The 21,656-nt window shown below is 53.7% G+C and overlaps 7 protein-coding genes across 7 annotated transcripts; 1 reads left to right on the top strand and 6 right to left on the bottom strand.

Moving 5' to 3' along the window:
• Positions 1-1,924: 1,924 nt before the first annotated feature.
• On the top strand, positions 1,925-3,598 carry A1O3_10449 (uncharacterized protein; the record flags this gene model as incomplete). The annotated part of the gene is made up of 1 exon (XM_007740539.1): positions 1,925-3,598. The coding sequence occupies one exon, from the start codon at positions 1,925-1,927 to the stop codon at positions 3,596-3,598; it is 1,674 nt and encodes a 557-aa protein (XP_007738729.1).
• Positions 3,599-3,877: 279 nt separating this feature from the next.
• Positions 3,878-5,382, bottom strand: A1O3_10448 (uncharacterized protein; the record flags this gene model as incomplete). The annotated part of the gene is made up of 3 exons (XM_007740538.1): positions 3,878-4,538; positions 4,594-5,095; positions 5,154-5,382. The coding sequence occupies 3 exons, from the start codon at positions 5,380-5,382 to the stop codon at positions 3,878-3,880; spliced, it is 1,392 nt and encodes a 463-aa protein (XP_007738728.1).
• Positions 5,383-5,962: 580 nt separating this feature from the next.
• A1O3_10447 (uncharacterized protein) lies at positions 5,963-7,751 on the bottom strand (the record flags this gene model as incomplete). Its single annotated transcript, XM_007740537.1, has 2 exons — positions 5,963-6,484; positions 6,537-7,751. 2 exons carry the CDS (start codon positions 7,749-7,751, stop codon positions 5,963-5,965), a joined length of 1,737 nt encoding a protein of 578 aa, XP_007738727.1.
• A 1,804-nt stretch (positions 7,752-9,555) lies between these two features.
• A1O3_10446 (uncharacterized protein) lies at positions 9,556-12,048 on the bottom strand (the record flags this gene model as incomplete). Its single annotated transcript, XM_007740536.1, has 1 exon — positions 9,556-12,048. One exon carries the CDS (start codon positions 12,046-12,048, stop codon positions 9,556-9,558), a length of 2,493 nt encoding a protein of 830 aa, XP_007738726.1.
• A 2,390-nt stretch (positions 12,049-14,438) lies between these two features.
• A1O3_10445 (uncharacterized protein) lies at positions 14,439-15,318 on the bottom strand (the record flags this gene model as incomplete). Its single annotated transcript, XM_007740535.1, has 3 exons — positions 14,439-14,899; positions 14,953-15,004; positions 15,058-15,318. The coding sequence occupies 3 exons, from the start codon at positions 15,316-15,318 to the stop codon at positions 14,439-14,441; spliced, it is 774 nt and encodes a 257-aa protein (XP_007738725.1).
• Positions 15,319-15,969: 651 nt separating this feature from the next.
• On the bottom strand, positions 15,970-19,679 carry A1O3_10444 (uncharacterized protein; the record flags this gene model as incomplete). Its single annotated transcript, XM_007740534.1, has 2 exons — positions 15,970-16,619; positions 16,670-19,679. 2 exons carry the CDS (start codon positions 19,677-19,679, stop codon positions 15,970-15,972), a joined length of 3,660 nt encoding a protein of 1,219 aa, XP_007738724.1.
• An 869-nt stretch (positions 19,680-20,548) lies between these two features.
• On the bottom strand, positions 20,549-21,556 carry A1O3_10443 (60S ribosomal protein L5; the record flags this gene model as incomplete). The annotated part of the gene is made up of 3 exons (XM_007740533.1): positions 20,549-21,373; positions 21,421-21,484; positions 21,540-21,556. 3 exons carry the CDS (start codon positions 21,554-21,556, stop codon positions 20,549-20,551), a joined length of 906 nt encoding a protein of 301 aa, XP_007738723.1.
• Positions 21,557-21,656: the final 100 nt, after the last annotated feature.

The following is a 21,656-nucleotide window of genomic DNA, read 5'->3' as shown; positions in this document are numbered from 1 at the left end:
ATTTCTTCCACACCAGCGAGTCGGGGAGGGTAGGATCGGGCATCGAGGTCAAGGATATACTGGACTATCGTCACCTCTTCGAGGGAGGTCAGATTTCGCGAGTTGGGCATACTGTCGCTGCGAGACGGAGTGCCCTTGAGTCGTCGAGACAGGGTAACGTGATTACACTTGTAGATCGTAGCTGCGGCCCGGATACTGAGATTTTGGTCTTTTCTGATAGCTTAAAGAGCAAGATTTATTTTTCGTTCCTCATTAATAGTTGCCATCGCTGGTGGTGGAGAAAATCATATTGAAAGTTGGATGGTGTGGAAATTTGGTGAGGTGTTTCACTCGCTTGTCTGTTTCACTCGCTTATCATGCACGTTACCCTTAAGGCCTATTAAGGTACTATAGAGAAGCTAAGCTAAGTCGAATTAGCGCGATTTAGAGTAGGCATGGCGACCCTAGAGAACACTATAGTATAAAATATACTAGACTGGCAGTAAGGGACAACGAGTTCTTAGAGCGGCGGAAAAATAATAGGAGGAGAAGAAGTGAGCAAAAGGGTAGAGAGACGAGCATACCTAGACAAAGAAATTTTAAGACTCGAAGGGTGCGAGCAAGTATCTCGAAACCTTCAGGTAAGACGCCATTCCTGTAGTCGAACCCGGACCTGAACCCGAGATGATGGGCATCGTTCCGACGATTCCCCGAGGAAAGTACAGCTTCCTTTGCTTTTGATGCCACGATGCCACGATGCCACAGGAAGTGCCCTTTCATCAGAGGTCTTTGCCAGCATTGGCTGCACCTGACAACAATCAGCCTCTTGCCGTGGGTAGGTCTTGTTATCCCGAGCAACGGCATTTGATTCCGCATTGCCAACGATAATTTCCACCATGTTGCTTGCTTGCTTGTTGCTTGCTTGACTTCTTGCAATATACTCATTTCTCTAGGGTGCAGCGGGTTGTCAGGACCGCTGCAGCAACCTCGTCCTTGATGGCGATGCCATTCTGGGTGAGAACAGTTGCAGTTTGAGGGCCAGCAACATACTGAGTAGATGGAATCTGGGAAGCATTCGGAGGTGACCAACACAAAGTTGTACTCGTACTTGATATCCTTCGGACATGCTATGCTATGCTGGTGCGCCCCGTACCGTACCACCAGATCTGGTCGAAATTGATAATTGGCTGGTTCCAAAGCCTTGGCTGATAAGAGTGAAGAGTGAACCCTTGTTGCTTGTTGCTTGGGCGCATCGTGATTGGATCGTCAGACTACAGCTCCGATACTGATACTGCCAGGGGCCGAAGAGCAGGATTTGACAAATCATCCTCTTCGCTCTGTGGATTGGTGTGATGGCGCGAGAACGCGGTCGCATGTCGCCAAAACGTGTTCGAATCCCAGGCACCTGCAGGCATCAGGCATGGGGCACAGCGGAGTCGACGACAATAATGACACCGAAGCAAGGCCCTCCAGGGGTCGAACGTGGTTAGTACACGACTACGACGTCGTACATCAGTCAGCAAGATGGCCGGTGGGGAATTCCCGAAGTCACAAAATAAGGCCCGAAAAAGCGAGACAGACCCACTCCGCGATGCCATGCTCGAAGGAGTTGACCATCAACCTGGAGGAAAAGATGGGAATGCGGGCTTGTTCAACGGGGCACGGTTGGTTTATACGCACTCTTGACGTCCGTCGACCATGAAGAGATCCTCCCAGGCGAAAAGGGTCTGCCAAGTGTGCCAGTGTGCAGTGTGTGGAATCTGATAGAGGCGTCGGTCGGCGTTTCGATACAATTTGATGATGCCGCGTAGCCGAAACGGGCCCGCCTGGCCGATCAACCGCGGAGAGGAGACTTTCCCTTCTGTTTTTCTCGATGTTTAATTGTTGACAGTGGTTTTTTCCCGATTGTCCCCCTTGATCAACGTTAACCCTCTCCCTCTTTGCCATGAATGCGGTAGAACGCATTCTCTCGCGGCCCACGGCCAAACCGTACCGGTCCGGAAAACTCGATCCCGCTATCGAGCCGTACCTCAACGAACAGGGCCATGTCGATTTTGCCCCCGGCGATGTCGAGAACCCCAAAGAATGGTCGGTCGCCCGTCGATGGTACTGTACCGTGGTATCAATCACGCTCGTGATCAACGCCACATTTGCATCGTCCAGTCCATCGGGGTCGGTGGTGGGCATTGCCAAACATTTTCATGTTTCCGTCGAGGCGGCCGGTCTGGTCACCACCTTGTTCTTGCTGGGCTATGTGGCCGGCCCACTGCTGTTTGCACCGCTGTCTGAATTTTATGGCCGCCGATACATCTTCTACCTCTCCTTCTCCGGCTACGTGGCCTTCAACTTCCTGTGCGCCTTTGCGCCCAATTTCGCGTCCCTGCTGATCGGGCGCCTGTTGAGCGGCACTTGTGCCAGTGCGCCCATGACCAACTCCCCAGGAGTGCTGGCCGATATTTGGGGTCCGATCGAGCGAGGCAATGCCATGGCCGTGTTCAGCGCCATGACCTTCATCGGCCCGACCTTGGGTCCCATGTGCTCGGGCTTTCTGGAGCTCACGGAAAATTGGAGATGGAACTTCTACGTCCTCCTTTGGTTCGGCGGCGCGACCGGGCTGCTCATGTTCACTCTTCCCGAGACCTTCCCCCCGAGGGTGCTGACGAACAAGGCGCGAAGGATCAGGGCGACCGGCGTGCCGGAATACCAACACCTGATGTCTCCCGCCGAGGCTCAGGGCCGGAATCTGTACGACATGTTCATGGTCGCTCTGGTCCGACCCTGGCAGATTCTGTTCGACACCATTTCACTGCTGGTGGCCATTTACATCTCGGTCGTCTACATGCTGCTCTACATGCTCTTCACCATCTACCCCATCGTCTTCCAGCAGAAAAGAGGATGGAATTCGGGCGTGGGCCAGTTGCCGTTGATCGGCACCGCAATTGGGGCCTGCCTCGGCAGCGGCATCGTCTTCTGGACCTCGTCGTTCGAGAAAAAGAAGATGCTGGCCGGCGTCCCTCGCCAACCGGAAGATCGCTTGTTTCTGGCCAAGGGCGCCGGGGTCCTTTTCGCCGTGAGCATGTTTTGGTTCGCTTGGACGGCCGAGTATAACAGCATCCACTGGTTCGTCCCCGTGCTGGCCGGCACGTTTCTGTCCACGTCGATCATCCTCATCTTCGTCGCCTACCTCAACTACCTCACCGACACGTACCTAATGTACACCGCCAGTGCCATGGCGGCAAATACCATCTGTCGATCCGCCTGTGGTGCCACCACGCCTCTGTTCACGCAGTACATGTTTGACGCGTTAGGAGTCGGTGGTGGAGGGTCCCTGATCGGAGGTGTTGCTGTGCTCCTCATGCCCATTCCGTTCATCTTCTCCAAGTACGGTGAGGCCATCCGACAACGAAGCAGATTTGCTCCGACCGCACCGGTGATTCCCAGCGATGAAGAAAAGCAAGCATCTGGCCATCACGGCGTCATCACAGTTCAAACCGAATCAAGTCCGGCTTCCTCGGCCCCGAGTCTGCGCGAAGTGAGGATTCAGGAACCTGGCCCAGATAGAGCCGGTGCCGCGGAAACAGGTGTACCACAATCACCAGACATGAACCAAAATGAATAGAGAGATGCCACCTTTTAGAATATAGATTTCAAAATGTGATAGACAATAATGGATCCATGCGATTTCAGATCATGGCAACATTTTAGAAAGGTTTCATGCTTTCCATCCACTTACCTACACAGTATTGTGTGTGGAAGGGCAAAGGAAGACCATTCCTTGACATCGTACAAATTCAGCTCGAATCGAGATATCAGTACCATGTCTTGGTTCATTCGTCCTAAACCGAGCGTATCATAAACAACAAGCGCTTAAAGTTCCCGGTCAGTAGGGCAGCGTTGATTAACAACCTTGGTCAGGATGCCGTCCAGGCCATTGATAATCCAGATCCACCGGAATGTTCTTCCTTAGGTGGTTCATATAGCTCGGCGGCACTCTTCCTATTCGGCTTCTGCGTGATGATAGCGGAGTTGAATTCTCTTCGTTGTGCGTTCTCAACAGATCCTCAATTGCGCTCGCCCACTTCACCAGCTTGTCTTCCTGCCACGCGGTGTGCTGCAGAGTCAACGGAACTGGCATTCCGTCTGGATCGAGACCAATGGGAATCGTCAATACGGGGTATCCGGCCTGAGCGGCTATTTGAATACCTCCGGCCTTGACATCGCAAAACAACAGGGCGTCGAAATGGCGCAGCGCAGCATCGATGCCATTACCTCGGCACTGTGACTGAATATGCGTCAGCGCGTCATAGTATGTCTTGTCTTTGACGCCTTTGGTCTCGACACATTGGCGGAACAGTCGTTGGCCGTCAGGAAATGGCGGCAAGTCACCAGCATGGCCACCTTCGGAGCCTCGATTTTCGTCGTTGAACCGCACAATGTCCTCGAGGGTCTTGATGGGCGTGTTCTTCAACTTGGCCAGGTACTCGTTCATCAAGTAGTATGTCTGCACTTTGCTCACCGTGATCTCCGCAATCTCTGGGTGTTTGTCTCCGTATCGTTCCCTGGACAGGTGAGTGATGGTTTAGAACTTGGCACGGTGGCCACAGAGCAACATACCAATCCCACACCCCGTCTTTGTTCAATCTCTCCTCTGCACAAGGCATATCCACCGAGATGATGTCCGCACCGGCGTCCGTGATCAGTCGCAGGACCTTTTCGGCCACTGCTCGTTGGGGAAATGGAGCGACTTCCCAGAACCTCTTAATGGGAAGGCCGAACTTGGCACCTTTAAGCGCATGTCGATCGGCGAGAAAGTTGCAGTAGCTCTTCGGCTGCCATCTTTCAGGCTGCGTCGAGAACTTGTCGTCGGGATCAGGCCCGGCAATGACATCGAGAGCTCTCGCCGCGTCTGCCACACATCGTCCGAACGGGCCGATCGAGTCCTGAGTTTCCGAAATCGGGATGACACCTCCACGCGAAGTGAGCCCCACGGTCGGTTTGATGGCCACCACGCCGTTCACCATGCCAGGGCTGATGATGCTGCAGTCCGTCTCTGTCCCAAACGCGAGTGGGACAATATTTGCCGATACTGATACGGCACTGCCAGAGCTGCTGCCATCTGCGGGCAAGGGTCAATGAACAGGCCATGGTGAAATTGGCAGAGGGAAAGGACTAACTCGCGGAACGATTCAACAGATATGGGTTTCGGCATTGCCCACCGCGCGCCGAGTACCCCAGAGAGTAGATGCTGCCTCTCATGCCGGCCCATTCGTCCAGATTCGCCTTGCCCAGAATGACGGCTCCGGCCTTGCGCAACAGACTGACGATATGAGCGTCTTTTGGTACGATGCATCCGAGCAGAGCCCATGATCCTGCGGTGGTTTGCATCCTGTCGGCCGTGGCCATATTCTGTACGCAACAGTCACGATCGTGTTAAACCTTCAAGCGACGGCGCCCCTACATCTTTGACCAAGACGGGGATCCCATGCAGCGGACTTCTGATCTTGCCTCGTTTCCTCTCTTCGTCTAGTGCTCTGGCATGTTTGAGGGCGTCGGGGTTCGTCTCGATCACGCACTCAAGGTACGGATTGGTCTAGGTGGAGGTTTCAGCGCCGAGTGGCAAGGAACGTGGAAGTTCAGTTCACCTGCTGAACCCTGTCTAGGCAGAACTGGATGTATTCCTCCGACGAGAGACTCTCGGAGGAGAACAAATGCTGCAATTCGTCCACAGTCACCTCGTATACGTTGTGGCCATTGCATAACGGCAGCCGGAAGACTCTAGGAGGTCATGCTGCCCCACCATAGGCGGCTGCGGTACTAGAATGAAGTCCTCGTCATCTCCGCGAGGTGCCGTCTGCGCCATTTGTGTTGGAACAATCAACGCCCCGGAAATAGCGATGGTTGTGGCCAACGTGTAATGGTGAATTACGTGGATGGTGGGTGCAGGTGTGATGGAGATATCCCACGTTCCTAACTATGGAGGAGTTCACACTGCGGGGGATACACTGCTCGCAGGCTTGACCCATCTCAAGGCAATCGTTTCTGCATCCACCATCTTCAACGTGACCTCAAGTTTTGCCCGGTTGACCACGCCTAGAACTCTTGCCTTCGCCGCTTGACCGGTTTCGCCTTCTTGTTGAACCAGTTCGACTCTGGTGCCGTCGGCAAACAAGCCGAAAACAAGCCGCGTGAACTCGACCTGAGCGAACTTCTTACCCGGACATACCCTAGGACCCATGTTCCACGGCACAAACGTGCCAGGAACTGGCTGCAGCCAAACGTCATCTTCTCCCCTCTCGTCCGCGGGAGAGATCCATCGGCTGGGACGAAAAGTGAGAGGGTCTGGAGCCCAGTATTTGGGATGGGTATGCAATGCTGCAAAATTGATCGTCACCCCAGTCTTGGACGGAACAAAATGTTCTTCCTCGTCGATGTGAAGTCTTTGAGGTGAATCGCCAGTGTATCGAGGCATCATAACCACCGGGCCATAAAGTCGTAAAGTTTCATACTATTGCCCTTGGTCAACGAAGCCAACATTTTGCAAGCTTGGGCGGACTCACCATAAGTGCCAAACATCTCTGCAGCTTGGGGAAAGTCTGTTCATAGTAATGCAAGCCGGTCGACTCGGCCTCTCGGACTTGGTCGATCTCTTTTGCAATCCACTCTTGCCATTCGGGATAAATGGCCAACAGGGTGATGGCAAAGTGGAGCGTGCTGGCTGTGGTGTCGTGACCTGCAAGATTGTAAATGAAGAGGTTGCCGTAGACCTCGTCGTCGGTCAGTCCGAGGGCAAACCCTGGAGTCGTGGTGGTGGCCGTCTCCTTCCCAGCAGTGGCCACCCGTTTCGACTGCTCCAAAGCCCTGACCAGCTCGCTCATCAGGTTATGCCTGGAGAAGTCGCCCTGCTCAAATGCCCTTTTCTCTAGCGCCATCATTTCAGCCATGTATCTCTTGAACTCGTCGTACGCGCGCGATAGCCTGCGCATGTTCCCCAGCCATATCCAATTGGGCACGCCGGCCCTCTTCAAAAACCCCAAGATCACGAGCTGGACGATGTTGGCCAGCAACATCCGCAGACTCTCTCGATAGCCCATGTGTTCCTTGACTGAGGCCTCATCATCTTGTGGGAGTCTTGCGTCGACGAAGCTGCTGTGCATTCCGAAACCGGCTCCGCACAGCACGTTGAGTGCGACGGCATGGACGTCGGGTTGGGTGGATGTAACTTGCTGCTTGCCATACCAGATGCGCAATACTTGTTCCGCTTGCTCGCCACTCTCTCGCCATACCAGGGCGCTGTTTTGCTCGTTGAACGGGGGCACTGTGATCTTGCGGTGCCGATCCCAGGCTTTTCCATTGACCGTATCGAGATTGGGGCCATAGATGTCCAGCATCCCGTACAAGGCCGGGTTTTTGATAAAGTCATTCCGACGGCGCATCACCTCATCTGTGGCGGAGGGATTCGCCAGGATGATTTCGTTCTCGCCGGGCGAGACAATGATAAAGGCTTCACCGTGACGGGCATGGACGGAAAATTTCTCCTTGAAGGTCCAGCCAACTTCTGCCCTACCAGCCCAGTCACCGATGCCGAAAGGGAGGCGGAGGAAGATGGGGATGAGCACTTCTTTGGAGAGCATCCATAGTGGGCTGCCAGGGTTTACGGGACAGAGGAGAATGGGTAGGCCAGTCTTTTTGGCTTCGACGTAATTGCTGGCAAGCCGAACGACAGTCCAGAGGAGATAAGCAAGCACGAGAGAGAGGCAAGCAACGAGAAACATGGCGAACAAGCCCAAGGAAGTTACTGAGAGAGTACATGTTTTCCGAAGGTGCAGTGTGATAGTGAAGAAGATCAATTCCGCCAATCACATTGCCCAGATTTGTCCAGGCCGGCAGCATCGATATCTGCATCTACTGAGTACATACCTTATGCTACACTGCTGACCATGAACAATATCACGATGATTACCTTCACGTACTTTAAACCAGCCGCTAAACATCTGGAATCTTGACATCCGTTGTCTCCTCCAGCTGTTCGACCAACTTGTCCGGTACTGCCACATCACCCTCCTCTTTGGAGTTATCTAAGCTGGCAACAACTGCCGCTCCGTACAAGCTGCTACCGCAGAGTATTCAACGGGCGCAGGCAGAAAGCGCGTGACTGCACCAACCTACCCAGTCACCTACCAGTAAGTTTTGATTTCTAGAGTTCCTGGATTTGAGTACTCCGTAGTCCTGCACCTCTGAATTTCGACCCAGCCCGCTCCGAAGCTCAACAGCTGGAGCATACCCTATTACCCTAGCTTGGACCGCGTGGACGCGTCGTGCCGCGGGCCACTCTCCCGGGCTTAGCCCCTAAGCCCCTACGATGTGCCGGTCTTTCTTTTGCAGCTCCACAGCTGGGCCAGAAGAGTATCACGATTCCAAAACCACCTGGCACGAGTGCCCCTAGAATCCGAAAGAGGACGGAGATCGTGTTCCAATTCCGACCTTGACCGTGAATGGTCTCGTGGCTGAACCGACATTCCATGCGAGCGCTAACGAGTGACGTGCAGGATGCAGGAAGATTCTTTGCAAAAGTGGGATTCCGTGGAGTGACCTCAGCAAGTCTGGAACATGGACCGGACAACAAAGGCAAAATTGGTCTGCAGCTGCCAGCAGTTAGCTGGGGGTGGTTGGTGGACTCTCCTGGAAGTCTACTTCATGAGCTGGCAAAGGAAAGCTCGGGCTCTCTTTTCCTAATTCTTTTTGAATCGAGACTCCACGAGGAAACCTGGCCGGGACAAGTCCCAGATTCAATTGTTGGTTCACCATGCATCTTTCTGAGGCATCCACAGTCCCATAGGACATAGGACACGGTGTTTTTGGACCGTGTTTTGGGAAAGAGTCTCATCATCGCATCTGCTTGTTTAGCCATGCACCTCGAAATCAAATGGGCGAGTTCGGTAGGAGGCTCAACGAATGAGGTAGTGGCTGGACAGCAGTGGGTATACTAGGAATTCACACCTCACGCCACGAGCATAAACCACCACCCCTTGTGAAGGAGAGGCGAGGCCAGCTGAACACGGGTCCAAAACAGAGGCAAGGCAGAAATGTGACAGTGCAGATGCTCCACCGACCATGGCACAGAGGTATGTACGTATACCTTGTCTGCGCACATGGCCATACTATACTAGTACTGCTGTCGCACATGGTCATACTACACTAGTACTGCTGTCGCACGCAGTCTGGATTCTAACCTGGTTGCCGTACTCATCTCTGGCTTCGAAAGGGATGCTCCCACCCTCCCCTTTGAGTTATGCCCACCTTTTAGTCAAGCTCACGGCATCTGCCGGCACCCAACTTAAGGGGGTGAAACCTGATACGAATCTCACAGGACCGATTACTCCCCAGCAGGGTACGCACAGCCAGCACCCTCAAGTACGAACAATCACAAGTCATTAGAGTCATCTGATCACATTCATATAGAGCAACTTGAGTTAGTCCATCAGATCATAGTGTTCATCCCATCTCGTATCCAAAATCATAATTCCATATTTTCGTATCCCGTCATTCCATCAAACAAAAAGAGTTCGTCTTCATTTCTCATGACAATAATTTCTCAAAGCCACAGCTAAAGGCTGGGCTGTCAGGGACGTTGATGTTGTTCAACGTCGGTGCTGCGTCGCACTTTGCAGAAAAGGCAGCAACACGATCGGATTGCAGCCAGGCGGTAACGTGGCGCACTGATGCCACGGTAGATACTGAGGAGCCGTTTCTCTTGTGCGTCGTGGCAGGTTTGGTTGCTTGGGGTTGTGTCGTCACCAGTGTATTAGACCCCAGCCAGGGGCCGGCCGACTCGGCTTTACTGTGTTTCAACGGAGGTCTTTGAGACCTTGTTGGCATTGGTCCACACGAGACCGAGATGAATTTGTTCGGCAATGGAAGACATGTCTCTGTGGGCAAGGCAGGAAGAGGTCCGCTAGGAGGAGGTCCCGATGGAGGCGTCGAAGGATGGACAAGAGATGGCATACTCTTTCGTGACCTAACGTGACGGTGCTTGCGCAAGACTTGGGGTGCGGCTCCAGTGGTTGTCGTGATGGTTGACAAGGACGATTTGGCCGATGACTTCCTTCGGGGGGCGTCAGGGTGCGCTCCAAAACAAGTTTCCAAGTGTGCGTCGGTGACCGAAGGTGTCCTTTGAGGGTGGCCGATGTGTCCACCGGCCGCTTCGGCATGCCTCGTATCGATAGAAAGCGCCTTTCCCAATCTTCTCGAGGCAAGCTGACTGCCTCTTGATATCTGCTCCTTCTCCTCATCCCTTGTATCCGGCCCAAGTCCGCTTACATTGCACATACTCTCAAAAGCGGCACCAGGGGTGGTGGCTGGAGGAGAAGGCAAGCCAACCGATGAGATAATTTGAGATTGGTCTTGAGAGGGTGTTTTGGGGAACAGGCTGTACGAGGCCGAACGTTTCTGAACTCCATCCGGCGAGTCTTGCGTGTAGGAAGAGCTGCGACTTCGAAGGCTTCCTGGTCTTGACACTGGGGTCAAGGGCTGCGGGGGCAATCCTTGCAGCTCGCAACGATAGCGAGCAGAGATCTTCCTGATGTGGCCGGGTTCTGGGAGAGGGGCGATGGTGGAAATTGGTCTCGCCTTTGACTCCCATGAAGCAGCTGCCTGATGATCGGAATGGCTGGTGGGTACGAGGAGGTCGTGAGGGATCGTATCAGGCTTGCCATCCAACGAAGTCGTCCGCGGTGGCGGTGGCGGCGGCGGGTTCGGACGTCTCTTTCTCTTTGGCGTTGCCATGTACATCGACAGTTCTCCCAGGTCGTCTTGAGTCGGTGTAGACTCGCGCGACTGAGAATCGCCCGGTACGGGAGGCTCATAGTATTCCGCGCTGGAGAATGAGTCAACGGCGTGAAAGCCAGAAGTCGTGGAGCTGGTGAAGCTGGTATGGGCGGTGGAAACCGAGCGGTCATCAGAGAATGATGGTTCCCGGATATTGTCCAGATCCGTAAGGGTATGAATGGACGAGTCGGTTGTCGACCTTGAGATCTTGCGAGCAGAACGTTGTGGCATTGGTGGCAAAAGTACAGGCGAGGACGGCTTTTCCACGGGGAGATGAGACGACGAACGGGAGAACACTGGAAGACTTCTCCGAGCCCTGAGGGGGGGGTGACTGGGCAATTTCGACTCGTCCTCCTCAGGACCTCTAGAGTCGGGTCGATATTGCAAACCTCCGAGTAGTTCGATTTCTTTGCGAATGGCCGTGAGCCACAGTCCCAGGGAGATGGCATCATCGAAGATGAGGAGAAGATCCTTGACGAGTTTCTTGTCTTCGGAATGCTTGAACATCAACTTCGACCAGGTATTCCTCGAGGCTTGTGATGTCGACTGTTCAGCGTGGGAAACTCGCAGAACCCAATGCTTTCCAGGAATATCGTCGCTGGCAAAGGCCAAAGAGTCAGGGCCGAGTTCGAGGATTTTTTCGGGAAGACGGTCGTTGAACCCGTCGGCGTGGTACTGCAGAATGTAGCCTGAACGGGTCAAGATAACCAGCTTTTGGCTGAGAGAACAAGTGCTGGCACCCGAGCAATTCCGTTTGTGCCTCAAGCCCGCGTCTTCAGCCGCAGCTGACAAAAGATGATTATCCAGACTGGACCGCGAAGAAGACTCTCCGGATGTGCTGTCTCTCTGCTGATTGTTCCTGAAGAGGGTGTCGGTCAAGGTGGACGGAATGTCTAGAAAAGTGTGCATCTTCGCTTGTGTGTAGGCCTGGATCAGCGGAGGAGGGTCCCACGAAGTCATATTCCGACACCGCTGCTGCTTCCCGCTGTGCTGGGACTCACGCTGTTTGTTCGACCAAGTGGTGCTACGACCGCGGGTCGCGAAATTGGCCTGAGGTGAAGCGCATGGCCGAGATTCAAGGTGCTGGGCGGAACCGATGCTGGATGAACCTTGCCGGCCGGCCTTTTCGGACTTGGCACGAGTAAACAGGGCCTTGAACCGAGCCTTAGCACTCCGGTCGGATGGGAACCATCCGGACTGATCATTCAACAAGGGTGAAGGTAGAGGCGACGGTCCTGTAGACATGGTGAAGAGTATGGATGTGAGATGGCGGGGAGAGATGTCCAGGCTAGAGTGATCAAGGGAGCCTGATATAAGTGTTACTGACAAACGAACATTCCTCAGTACGTGTCGGTCTTCTGTCGGACAGATAAGTGGCAGGACAGGTCCGACAAACGGACAGGAGTGGCTGAGAGGATGACAAGCTGTTTACGTGAGTGGAACGGTCGTGTGGTCGAGTCGAGCACTGGGCAGCCACCCTGACGATCTTTGTTTGTTTTGAAAATGACTGCTGGAACGGACGGAGGATATTGACAGATGATAGATCCGAGCTTTTCTTGGTGTGATGCGCGTTGAGCTGTTCTGATAAGATCGATGCTGTGCAGATACCGAGACCTGTAGATACGTGGAAGGTGAGCGAAATCGGTGTTTGATCTAGCCAGGGTCTGGATGAAGCGGACGAAGGACATTCTTAAACACGAACCGGGGAGGCAACAATCTAGATGGGCATGAGCGCCCAGAAGGCTGGCACGGACTGGACCAAATGGGGTATGTTGCGGCAAGGACGCCAAATAACACCCTCGAGCGCTTTGGGCTCGGTATGGCACCTGTGGCAGGCATGGCGTCACAAGTGACAGGAGGAGAGATTAAGACAATTCGGAAACCATCACGTATGTCCTCAATCTGACAAGAATTGACAGTTGGTATGAAAGGCAACTTTTCACGGACGGGTACCGATAGCTTTCAAGAAGTGCATAAGTGTGTAGAACACGCTTGACTGCCACGTCAGGAACGAGCAGATGTGGGCAACTATTGGGCGAGGAAAGAATGACCGACGTGGGCGGTTTCGCTCTGCTTATCTGAAGAGAGTCGTCCATTCTCATAGCAAGTGTAGCCTGGTGGCGAGTCTGGTGGTGGTTGAGACGATATGGGCGCCCCGAAAAAGGTGGGAGACCAGGATGCAGACTCCGGGTGAGTCTGGCCACTTTGGCCCCAGAAGGAACAAAGATTGGAGACCAAGGCCCAAAGTAGACAAAGTCCAGGCAGTATAGTGTTTGTGGCGAAGGCGCGGATGCAGTTGTTGACAGCTGGACTGGTGTAGCTGTCAACAAGCAGTCTCCACCGGCAAGCGAGGAACGCCTGGACAGATTCGGAGGACGCGGCAGAGAGTAGTAATCGATTTGGTGCAAACCGAGAGAACGGAGAGATCTTGGACGGAGCGGGGCAGGCTGAAGGAATGCAGGAGAGACGTCAGTCTACTCCGTACAGCTCGCCGAGGGCGGAGGGACCTGAGCGCGTCTCGAGAGCTGTCAACTCACGTAAAGCAAGGGCTGGCCGACTCGAGGCTTCACGGAGGGGGCGTCAGGAGGACGGAGAAGTAAAGAAGGGAGCGACCAGGACGACGATACGGATAGAGCTTCGTTCTTTATAATGATGATGTTGAGCAGATGAGGATGACTGCAGTGTGCAGGGGTGTGTAGAATAGGTAAGGATGGATGGTTGGTATACGGATAGGTGAATAGGTGAAGGTATCTGAGGACAAGGTGGAATATGGCGAATGAGTTGATTGCCTGCCTGCGCCGCGCCTTCAACGCGAGAACTGCCCCCACCAGACCACCAAGCCATGCCACTGCCGCATTCTTCCCAACCCTCCAAAATAATGGCATCGGCCAATCCAGATAGATGCTGACACCAATTTGTTCCATCTTTTCTCGATCCGAAAACTCTCTTATACTTCGGATCCCAACGAAGATAGCGTGTTTCTATACACATGTCAACCAAACCTGTTCCGACCATCCATTCTTCTTATCCTCGTCCCTTACCCCAGTTTTTGCTCCAACGGACCCTGTTTTGCTGTCGCCCACCACCACTACCACTGCCACATCGGACAGACTCATGTCTCCCACAAAGCGCGTCTCTGCCTCCTCACGGCTCCCTTCCCTCAAAATCCACTCCTGTCCCGCCTCAGGCGACACGTCTATCCCAGGGATGGAAACAAGGAGGTAGGGGGTCGAGACTGTTTCTGGAATCATAGACACCTCACGTGTGACAAACAGATCCATGAGCGCGATGTTCGATCCCTTTGACTACTGATTCGGGTATTTCATCCACCTGTGGGAACCCCGTTTTATCGGTCCAATGCAAGCGAAAAATAATGCACTTGACATAAAAGGATAGACTGGATGCCCCCGAGCTCTTGCAGAGTACTCGAAAGCCAATCTGTCACAGTCCAGCCCCTCCAGAAGCGTAGGGAAGTGATCTTCATAATTTGTACATCATTGCCCTTCGTGAGCGCGTCTGGTACCTCGACAGCTGGACCTCTCCCTTGCAGAGCTATCTTTTGACACCACCGAGCAATGCCTTGTCAAATGTGCCCCTCCTGAACTCCCCGCCCAGCAATATGCGATACATGTGAATCAAGCTTGATCGTTCAACGGCATGTCTTTGAGATATGGCCAGCCGGTCTCCTCTTCCGGCTGCTCAGGTTCCATCCCCAAACAGCGCCGAAGACACCTCACCTCGGCCTGGAGGCCTGCGATCACCGTGTATTCTTCACTCCATTCGTCCGTACGCAACCGAAATGCAGTGCGAATCATCTCACACACCCTCAAAGTCTGAGCGTGCCAGTGGTCCCGGTCCAACCGGCTTTGGAGGTGCTCGTCCTTTTCTTGTTGCAGGAGGTTGTTGTAGTATCTGCGCTGGGCTAGAAACCGGCCCTCGGTGTCGCCGCTGTAATTGCGGATTTGCTCGGTGGCGGTTCCCAGGGCGTCTTCGTACATTGCAATCAAGTTGGTGTTCTCCTTCTGCTCGTGCTTGTAGAGATCGACGACATGGTTTGCCTTTGCCAATTCACGTTCCAATTCACGGATGCGGGCTTCTGAGGAAGTGTCAGGGCGGCTTGGATCCGACTGCGGCAGAGGGAGGACTCACTGTCACTTTCCTGGCCACCTTCACTTTCCGAAAGTGTTCCGTTGGTGCGTTTCTACCAGCAGTCAGTTTTGGACGTGGGCGAGCAGTAAGCCGGATATGACAGACCGCAACCTCTTCCGCCGCACGCGTGATGACATTAACCTTCTCTCGGTTGCTTCTGAGAATGCCTCCTAGCTCTTGAATCTGCGTGTAGAGGTAGTTCAAGTCTTGCTGGTGTCCGACAGGCAGAGGCGCCATGTAATTCGCCGCTGGGCCGACCCCGTTGCCATTGACCGATCCACCAGCTTGCAAGGTCGTCGGAGACGCCCCAGCGCGATTTCCACCAGGCATGGAGGTATCGAGGGGAGGGAAAGCGTTGCTGGCCATTTTGCGGTGACGTCGTTCTACAATCGCTTTGATTTGCTTGACAAGCTGCGCTCGGAGAAACCGTCTCGACTCGATGGGATCGGATGGTGCGCAGGGTGGTTGACAGATTTCTTCATCCTCCGGAGTGGCCGAGGAAGAACAAGCTGTCACAGGAGAGACAGAGCTGATGGCACATCGACGTTCTCGAGTACCCTGCGTCTGGCGTAGAGGGACGGAGGTTGTTTCATCTGAGTGAAATGAAAGTCAGTTTCACCTTGAATTCACAGATCCAGCATCGGATAAACAAAGTACCGATGCCGGCACTATGGCCGGCACGGGCCGCAATTAGTGTGTTCGCTATACTTACCGAGTTTGTCACCCTGAAGAGACTCCATCTTTGTTGTATCACCAAGAAGTGCGAAATGATGGTGGTGCAAAGCGTGACAATGATCAGAAGTGAAGGGATAAATGTTAATTATCAATCTTGTCTGTTAATAGTGTACTACAAAGGGGTATCACATGGTACGTATATCTTCCTGGAGCGCTCCCTAGATTCAAAGTTGCCACAAGTAACATCGCGTTATGCCAGACGCATGGTGCAAAAGGTATCAGCCGCAAAGAACGCTCATGATGCAGACAGTCTCCAGATCCAATCAATGTACGACCTCTGTACTATCGAAACCCATATTCATAATCCTCATGCAAATCGATGAGGCCGGCGTTGATTTGTGCGGCCAATTGAGACTCCTTGAAAGTCTCGAATCCTTCCGGGTCATTTTCTCGTAACATAAGCAGCTCTTGAGCATTCAACCCAAGCTCGCGAATGACATTGTCAACCCCCAGCTTTTCCACCTTGGACCTGATATCATCACCCTTGAATTCTTCCAGTTTGGCCCGAAGAGCAGCTAAATGGGGGGGTTCGGCTGGGTCATCAAGCCTCGTGCCATGCAAGATGTCGTCCATTCCTGTCGGCTTGAGCACTTCTCGTCGCATGGTTTGCCCGAATCTATGCATGCGTCCTTCTTCATCTGTGAAGGCTTTGGCGACGAGAGATGTAGTTGAAGGTGTGCGCGATAATTTCAGAATTTGGTCCTTCTTCGAGCCGTCGGGATCGGCAGGAAAATACTCCTCTGCAGATGTCATTCTGATCAACCCGTTGGAATCGGCCGACGCGGAAAGAATGGAGGCATCGATGGATGGATCCGGAGAAGGCAGTCCATTTGCCGTTGGTGGTGACGATGCTAGACGTCTCGCCTCGGGATATTCATCCTCGAAACGCTGGATCATTCGTTGCAGAGTTTGATCGAGGAAAAACAGACGCCCTAGAGGATGGTGTCAGCGGACAAACATTGAATGACATGGCCTAACTTACGATAGTTTGCATCATTTCCAGCACGATCCTCTTTGATCAAAGCAGGTCCCAACCGGGCTCTGATCTTCCTGGCACTTTCGCACAGTTCCAAGCTAACATCCCGTGGTTTGGAAATGCTTCGTTGGCGAAGATCGTTCCTCGGAGTCGCCGTACCACTAGCGGTAGGACTGATGTTCCTCGAATGCGTTCGGCTGTTGCCGTCCTTACTTCCCAAGAACACATCGAGGCACTTGACAATACCGGTCGAGGCAATCATGTAGTCTTCGTCGGGAGCTGGCTCGTCCTTGTCAAGGTTTACCGAGTAGCCTTCCATATGGCCGACGATATGGAGTAAAACTTCCGGGGCATCTTTGTCAGCAAGGGCGGTAGACTTGAGACCGACTTCGTCGAGAGTGGTCCGCTCCATATTCCGAAGACTGTAAGCGACAACCTGTGAAGCGAGTGCCTTGACCACCTCGCTGCTGTCTGCACTGGGAACTTCGATCTCAACGGCCATGATGGTCTCCGACAATCTGACCGCTGTCATCAGGGAAGCAAAGAAGGCACAAGCTTCTTCTTGAGCACCTTCTTCCTTGGAATTCATGGAGTGGACGAGGGGGGCATTGTCCAGGATGCTAATGTGAGCCAACGACGGGCAGTCCGGTAGTATCTCGGCCAGAGCTATGACATGCTCCGGCGTCAGGCCTACATCCGTCAAGTGTATTCGTCTCAGAGGTGCCATTTTAGGGAGCAGTTTGCGGAAGATTGGAACCGCGTTGGGATCGCGATCGAACAAGGCCCTGTTGCGTGAAAGATCGACGAATTTGAGATTTGTGAGTCTAGTGAACGGTGGCAATATGGACTTGAGATCGATCGGTGTCAGGTTGCAGTCGGAGAGGCTGATGGCGAAAAGAGGACATTCTTCATCGGCTGCCTCGGCGATGACGTGCACAATGCCATGCAAGTCGTTGCTGCCCAGATCAAGGCCGTCACAGGCACCGGATTTGATGTACCGGACGACGTGCCTCACCGCTTCTTCCTCGAGATTGTTGTCGGCAAGACCTAAACGTCGGATCTTACGTTTGATGGCACAGTTCACGACGTCCCGGACATGGACTGTCGACAGTCCACAGCCGCTCAGAATCAACTCCTCGAGTCTGTCGCCCAGCCGTTCTGACAAGGCATGGATGATCAAAGATGCCAAATCGGTAGATTTGGAGCTTGTTTCGTGCACCGTCTGACCGGCAGACTTGTTCGTCAAGGAAGCGTAAGACAAATCGCCAGAGGCTGGAAACTTGATACCCGACAGATCAATCGCTTTCAGCGACCTCGACATGTGCATGAAAAGTCCAATGTGTCTCCAGCCGGTCGAGGTGATTCCCGGATTGTCTTTCAGCGACAATTTTTCAATGACGCCCATCTCTTCCTTGCCTCGACTACCGGGAAGCCTTTTGGGAAGTTTTCGGTTGTGTTTCGTTTGTTCGACAGACTTGCAGCTTGAAAGTCCCGAGAGTATCACGCGTACGCCCTCGTCCGTGAGACCACAGTCATCCAACATGAGTTTCCGCACCGGCACAATGGCAAGCCAGTCGCCGAGTGTCACGATGTCCGACAACTGCATATGCAAACCTGACAGATCCATCACTGCGACGGTGCCAGGTGCTTCCGACAAGGTCGCCGAGAGTTTTGTGATCTGCTCCTTCATCCTCGGCAAGACAGGTGTTTCACGGAGTTGGCAACATCGCTTGTATATGCGTAAGGGGTCGGTCGTAGGACCGTCTGACGGCCGTTTAGGGGTTGACGATCCGGGAGGAGTCGTGCTGGGACTCGAATCGGAATCGTCATCCTCTCGGGTCAGTTCCAGAGGAACGAGACCATTGGCCTCCGCGTGCTTCCTTTTCTTTTCTTTGCGTTCTTTCCGTTCAGCCTCCGAGCGTTTCTTTTTCTCCTTTTTGCGTGTAGTCGGCGCAGGTTGAGGATCAAAGGGCGGCGCCGCATCTTCAACTGTAACTTTGTCTATTTGTTCGGCCTCGGAACCAGGGGCGCACAGAGGCTGCTCCGATACAGGCACGGTTGGAGGGTTTTTAAGCGCAGCACCTTCACCCTTGTCTTTCTGCCTCGCATCTTTTGCGTCCTTGTTGACAGGTGCCGGATTTGCAGGCGTGGAAGGTTTCTGTTTTTGGCTAGCTGGATCGCCGGGACGAGAGAGACGCTCTGATTCCTCATCTGCTTGAGACGCAAATCCGGCGATTTCCACGTCGACACAAAACGCAACTCTTTTGAGCTTGTTCTGGTCGAACTCGCCGATTGTGATTCGCTCCCTATTCGGATCAACGTTCAAGATCCTGCGTGGACAAATCGCCCCAGAACCGGCACCTTTGCCCAGATTGGCGTTAGATGAGGATGATAGTCTGCGCAAGGCACTCGAGAGAAAACCCGGGTGGTCTAGCTTGGTCTCTTTGCCAGCAGCAACCAAGACTGAGGGTCGCCGCGGCGGTGTGGGAGTATGGGCGACGGGCGCCGGCTTGTTCTCTTCCTTTTTGGCGTCTTGCTGGACATGAGGCGTCGATTCCTTTTTGTTGAAAGGGTTGGGGATTTCGAGTCTGGGGCTGGGCTGAGGGGACGTCACACTGGCAGGAGGGTTCAACTGCGGTTGGGTCTCGACGCTGGAATTGCGCGAAGGTGTGGGTGATGCAAACTTGGAGCTGAAGGTCGCGATCCAGGAACTTCGTCTCCCGTCCTTCTTGAAGGTGGCGACGTCGCTCTTGGGGCCCTTCTTGTCTTCGGTGCTGCGACCCCTCGCCAGCGACGGTCGCTGACTGCGAGGTTGGGAGCCTGCTGCCTTCTCGGCGGTGCTTTGTACCTCCTCCTTCTTTCCGTTGACCGCTTTTGCAGGCGTAGGTTGCGTCGGTGTGTGTCGAGCTGTAGGGTCGACGGGCTTGGTAAGAGGCGGGGAATGTGAGAGGGAATCCTGTTTTCGACTGTTCTTGTCTGCACCAGGTTGCACATGATCTGATGGCCCCATTAGCATGATCCATAAAACCCCGGCCGTGAGAACAGGTATATGCAATTGAACATGAGCGCACCCTTCTTGCCATGTAGCAGCCAGTCTACATCGAGAATACCGCCTGCGCCGGTGCCCGCCATGCTGCCTGCTCAATCCGGCAACCACCGGAAGACGACAAGAAATGACGAGAAGGATCACAGTTCTACAATCGCTCCATCCAGACTGAGCCCAGGTGGGATTTGGAAGAGATGGACAATTCGAACTTGAAGCTGGTGGCCGGATTTCCTGGGTTGGCCTCGGCGGGGTCTGCCACCTTCTCCTAGGGTCTGGCTTGGGCCGGTAATTAGCTGAGTTTAAGGTCTGCGGGCCGGGTACGATGGACGAGCTCTGTATCCCCAGGCCTGAGCGGAATTATCGGTGGGATTCCATCATTGATTTCTCCGGGTGGCCGGTACTCTGCGGTCATTGTTCGGAACGGAAGCCAATAGGCGGTCAATCGCCACAGTGAGGATACACTGGACTATTGAATATACTTCCCACAGCTTGTTCAGCCTCACCTTGCGCTGACTCACCTGTGAGTGACAGGAAGCCATGGACCACTAATTACTAGCCTTACACGGTGAATAGGGCGATTATCAGGTCAGCATCTTATGTCAGAGTCGAAATCAGCAGTACTATCATCCACTCTGGGTGGACAGGATAGGAAAAAATCATTGATCTGACTCGTTGAACATGCATTGCACTTTTTGGACCCATCGTCTAACGCAGACGCTGTGCAAACCCCCTTTCTCTGGTTGAGCACGCCTGCATCATGCTTCATTCACGACAGGAAACATGTTTGAAATCCCCTCCCCCCACCCCAATAAACTCCCTCGGGCGATTCGAGAATGATCTCAAGAAGCAAGAGCGGCGATCTTCTCCTCGATTCTCTTGCTCTTCTCCTCCTTGGATAACTTGCCGACCTTGTACTTCTTGCCCTCGGCCTTCCATTCCTCCTTGGTCTTCTTGTCGCCTTCATCTTCGTCTTTCTTGAATGGGTCTTCTCGGATGGCGGCGTGGGCTTCTGAGTAGAGCTCCTCAAGACCATCAGCCTCGATGTCGTTCTCAATGTACTTGGAGAACTGAGACTTGTAACGTTCCTCGTCATCATCGGCGAGAGTCTCCATGTATTCTGCGACGTGGCCCCCGAAGATGTACTTGCGAAGGAGTTCGGCATCGAGTTCCTTGCTCTCTGGGTCGTAGCCGGGGAAACGCTTCTCGTTGTGAGGGATGTAAAGACCGCCATCAGAGGCACCCTTCAGTGCACCGAAGACACGGGCACCGGTGGAAGTTCGGTGAAGACCAACATCGAGGAAGGCCTTGAATGGGCGACGCTCCTCGCCATCCTCACCCTCGGCAGCTTCGGTAAGCTTGAATTCACCATCCGCCTCTTCGACACCGGTGAAGTCTTCATCCAGGCCGAGCTTCTTGAGTGCGCGTCGAGCGAGCAAAAGGCCGGTGGCGTATGCGGCAGACCAGTTGGTCAGACCGTTCTGGATACCATATCTCTTGAGCTCATGGGCGTAGGCCGCAACGAAGACCTTGTCGCCGGTGAGTTCGGCAGTGACCAATTGGGTGATGATGTCGCGGTTGGTGAAGCGGACGACGAGCCGGTACTTGGGTGCATTGTACTTGTTCTTTGCCTGGGTCACCAGTCGCTTTCGGGCATAGTAGTCGGTCTGTAGACTGTGAGTATTCAAATTGCACATTGCTGCAGCCCTCGTACCTTTCCCGCTCTTCTGCGCTTGTACTTGGTCTGGAATCTGGAGAAGTAGGGAGAGTTCTTGACACTGGAGATGCGATTAGACCACGAACGGATTCGGCAGGAGATCAAGGGGGACTCACAGCTTGGTGAAAGGCATGGTGCCGGTCTCGAATTCTCAAGTCGTCAAGATTGACCTGGTTGTCTGTAAAATCCTCGAATCAGCATTTTGCGCTGCAGACCCAATTCCGCAGCAACAT

Source organism: Capronia epimyces, assembly GCF_000585565.1.
Source record: "Capronia epimyces CBS 606.96 chromosome Unknown aczIQ-supercont1.11, whole genome shotgun sequence".
Classification (NCBI taxonomy): Eukaryota; Fungi; Ascomycota; class Eurotiomycetes; order Chaetothyriales; family Herpotrichiellaceae; genus Capronia; species Capronia epimyces.
This window is presented reverse-complemented; position numbering and strand designations above follow the sequence as displayed.